Here is a 3,239-nt window from a genome sequence, read left to right as displayed (position 1 = left end):
CAGCAACGCTGTGTATTGAGTCTTGAAAAATCTTTAAAATCCCAATAACAATAACTTTTTTCGAAGGATATTTTCCTACCTATAGCTAGCTGAAGATGAACTGTGAACGTGTTTATGGTTTTTACATAACATGATGATTACAGAAAGAGCTATTTACAAGAAACTTTATTTTAATCTGCAAGGCAATTAGGTAAAAATTTGAATTTGATTCCAAAGATTAATCCACCTTATTTAGAGTGTAATAGTTTTTTATGACATTATGAAGTCACAAATTTTCAGCAAGTGTACAAAGACAAGATTTCTGAGCTACTTAGAAGCATAATTGATTATCACAAACTAGCAATTCATTCAGACTTGCCATGTCTTCCATATGAAATATTTTTTATTTTTTTCAAATATAGATATTTAGAAATTATGTATTTATTGTTTATAATATGTAGGCAAAATTTTTATATTCGTTTTGTATATTTTTCATTAGCTAAAAATTAGATATCAAGAAGTAGATTGTAATGTACTTAAAAAATAGAGAGAGGATGGATAGAGAGATGAATTGAAACTAGGAAACCACTAAGGTGGTATTCAGTTCTATAGTATAATGTAAATAAGGAGCAATAATGGTAGTCCATACTTTCATTTTCTTGCTGTATATTACATGGAGACCAATCAAAAGGAAAATTTCTCTCTCTATAAATCTGCATGCAGTAATCCAAATTCAAAGCACTGTGATGGTGTTTCATGCCTGTCATTGTTTTTGGATGTTTCTGACTATTGTTTATTGTAGCTATAAATCCTTGCTATGCCTGTGCATGCAGGTTGACAGTTTACTTGGTGCTCGTGGGGGTGCTTTTGAGCACGAGGCAACTAGAAGAATGCGGAATGAGTTTATGGCAGCTTGGGATGGACTAAGGTCAAAAGACAGCCAGAGAATCCTTATCCTTGGTGCCACGAATAGACCATTTGATCTCGACGATGCTGTCATTCGACGCCTACCAAGAAGGTAAAGTCTTGCGAGTGAACATTAAGTGTTTATGAGCTATGGGTCCTATGGAATGTTTGGATAATAAGCGGGGATTAAGTTGTGGGTCCTACAAAATGTGTGGATAAAAAGTATGTTTAATTTAAGCGTTGCCAAAAATGTTGCAAGTTTTTTTGTCAGATGATCAGTGTCTGTGTTGTAGAGGAGTTTGCAACCTGTTCTCTGTTTCTTCTTAAACTACAAATGTAATCTCAGAGTGTTGGTAGCAAGTGAATGTTGTTCTGAGAACAAAATAATCTGGAAAACCACGAGTCGTGAAGTGAAACTGCTAATGATGTTTGTTTGGTTGGTATTAGGATTTATGTGGACCTACCAGATGCTGAAAATCGTCTGAAGATACTAAAAATAATACTTGCTCAAGAAAATCTGGAATCTGAATTTTCTTTTGACCAACTAGCAAATGCTACCGAGGGTTATTCGGGGAGTGATTTAAAGGTAATTTGCTTAATTTCATTACCAGTTAGATACTAATATGGCTACTTAATTCTATCTAGTGGTGTAACATTGAACTTCTATAAACATATTTTTGCAGAACCTTTGCGTTGCTGCAGCATATAGACCTGTCCAGGAATTGCTAGAAAAAGAAAGTGAGGTAAAGGCTACAATGCTCAATCTATTATTCCGCTTATACAGTTTTGCTGCTACTAGATGGTTGTTCCTTCACAGTCTTTGGTTGGAACTGCGTCAATTTTTTTTCCCTGATGGGTACTGAGGTCAATTAGTTGATTCTTTTATGAGTTTTTCACCACACTTTAGAACAATATGCATCGGAACATAACATGACAAAAATTACTGATTCCTAAATTTGAAGTTCCTTGGTGGCACTGAGTGGTGGATAAACTTCAATCTCAGTTTGGGCTGTTTATGACTAAATTCTGATAAATTAAGATGTATCCTTGTCGTATGTCATAAATTCAATTATTTAGTCCCCTTCTCTGGCAAATTACTTCGTATGAATATAAACAGATGGTGAACTGTTTACTAGCTAGCTCTAGGTTATTCTGATTCTTACCCCTTCTCTGGAAGGAAAAGGGAAGAAGAAGATGTTCAAGGAGAGAAGGGTCAGGAGTGTTCTGGTGAAAAGGGTGAAAGTGATGTATCCCTTTATCACCCAGGATCATGCCCAGGAATCCACCCCAGGCACCATTCATTTGGGCCTTTACTACGAAATTTCCCTTATGAAATAGGCCCACCCTCATTGGAGAATCAAACATGAGACCTCCAGTTCCAATATCAACTTATGTAGGGAGATGCAACCACTTTTCTCAAAAGCTATACCGGTGGAAGAGGTGCAATCCAACCTGTTATTCCCCAGAAATCAGCCCAAAGCACTATTTGTTTTTGACTTTTACTTCGAAGTATCCCTAACAAAATAGGTCAATCCTCATGTTCAATAGACTGTTCTATATTGACCTCTTTTCAACTGTCATAAAACACGGTGCCCTGGTTTCCATATTTTGTCTTATTTGACCATTCTTTATTCTTTGTCATCATGATAATATTCAGTGTTTATAATTAGTTCGTCTCATTGCAGGGTGAGGGTAATGGAGCTCCAGTGTTAAGACCGCTGAATTTGGAAGATTTTGTACAATCTAAAGCCAAGGTAAGTTGTTTGGATTATACCAAGCTTAGAAACTACTATATATACCGTTCAATTGAGCTTTATAAAAATTTCCAGGTGGGGCCATCAGTTGCATATGATGCAGCTAGCATGAACGAGCTGCGGAAATGGAATGAACAGTATGGTGAAGGAGGAAGCCGTAGAAAGTCGCCATTCGGTTTTTGAAATTAATAGTTATTCTATATTTCGACAAGAGAAGTTTAAACCTCTGAAATTTTGTATTTGTAAGGTAGAATCTCGCTTTTTTTGCCCTTTCAATTTAATGGGTTACCACTTTTTTAGGGGTTCGTAATGGGCGCGGGGGCATAGGCGAATAGGCTATTATACAGCTATATATTAGTAGTTCTACCGATAACAGCCTTTTTTTTGCGAAATTGTAAATGATTACTGTGCTTATTACACTGTTATCCACTTTGTGTTACTTTAGTTAATTCTTAGTTTTCTGAAGATAATGGTCGATATCATTCACAATGTCTTAATTATTCGGGTATTAATAAGAATTTTAATTTATAGTTATTTTTTTCTTGATAATGCTGATTTGTTCAGAAATATGTGGATATTATTTCATATCAGGGTGGTGCG

General features: G+C 35.6%; 1 protein-coding gene across 1 annotated transcript; it reads left to right on the top strand.

Annotated features, from left to right (window-relative positions):
* Positions 1 to 599: 599 nt before the first annotated feature.
* On the top strand, positions 600 to 3,121 carry LOC111388961 (spastin-like). Its single transcript, XM_023013790.1, has 5 exons — positions 600 to 997; positions 1,333 to 1,471; positions 1,569 to 1,628; positions 2,571 to 2,639; positions 2,715 to 3,121. Exons 1-5 carry the CDS (start codon positions 615 to 617, stop codon positions 2,820 to 2,822), a joined length of 759 nt encoding a protein of 252 aa, XP_022869558.1. The 5' UTR covers positions 600 to 614; the 3' UTR covers positions 2,823 to 3,121.
* The last annotated feature ends 118 nt before the right edge of the window (positions 3,122 to 3,239 follow it).

Source organism: Olea europaea, unplaced genomic scaffold (assembly GCF_002742605.1).
Source record: "Olea europaea var. sylvestris unplaced genomic scaffold, O_europaea_v1 scaffold5393, whole genome shotgun sequence".
NCBI lineage: Eukaryota > Viridiplantae > Streptophyta > Magnoliopsida > Lamiales > Oleaceae > Olea > Olea europaea.
Note: the sequence above shows the minus strand (reverse complement) of the source record. Positions and strands in the feature narration are given on the sequence as shown.

What these genes read in the sequence shown, in the direction of transcription:
- LOC111388961 (XM_023013790.1), top strand. Translation starts at nt 615, where the DNA reads ATGGTAGTCCATACTTTCATTTTCTTGCTGTATATTACATGGAGACCA. An exon ending in ATTCGACGCCTACCAAGAAG is followed by an intron (nt 998 to 1,332) that starts GTAAAGTCTTGC and finishes GGTTGGTATTAG; the next exon opens with GATTTATGTGGACCTACCAG. An exon ending in ATTCGGGGAGTGATTTAAAG is followed by an intron (nt 1,472 to 1,568) that starts GTAATTTGCTTA and finishes ATATTTTTGCAG; the next exon opens with AACCTTTGCGTTGCTGCAGC.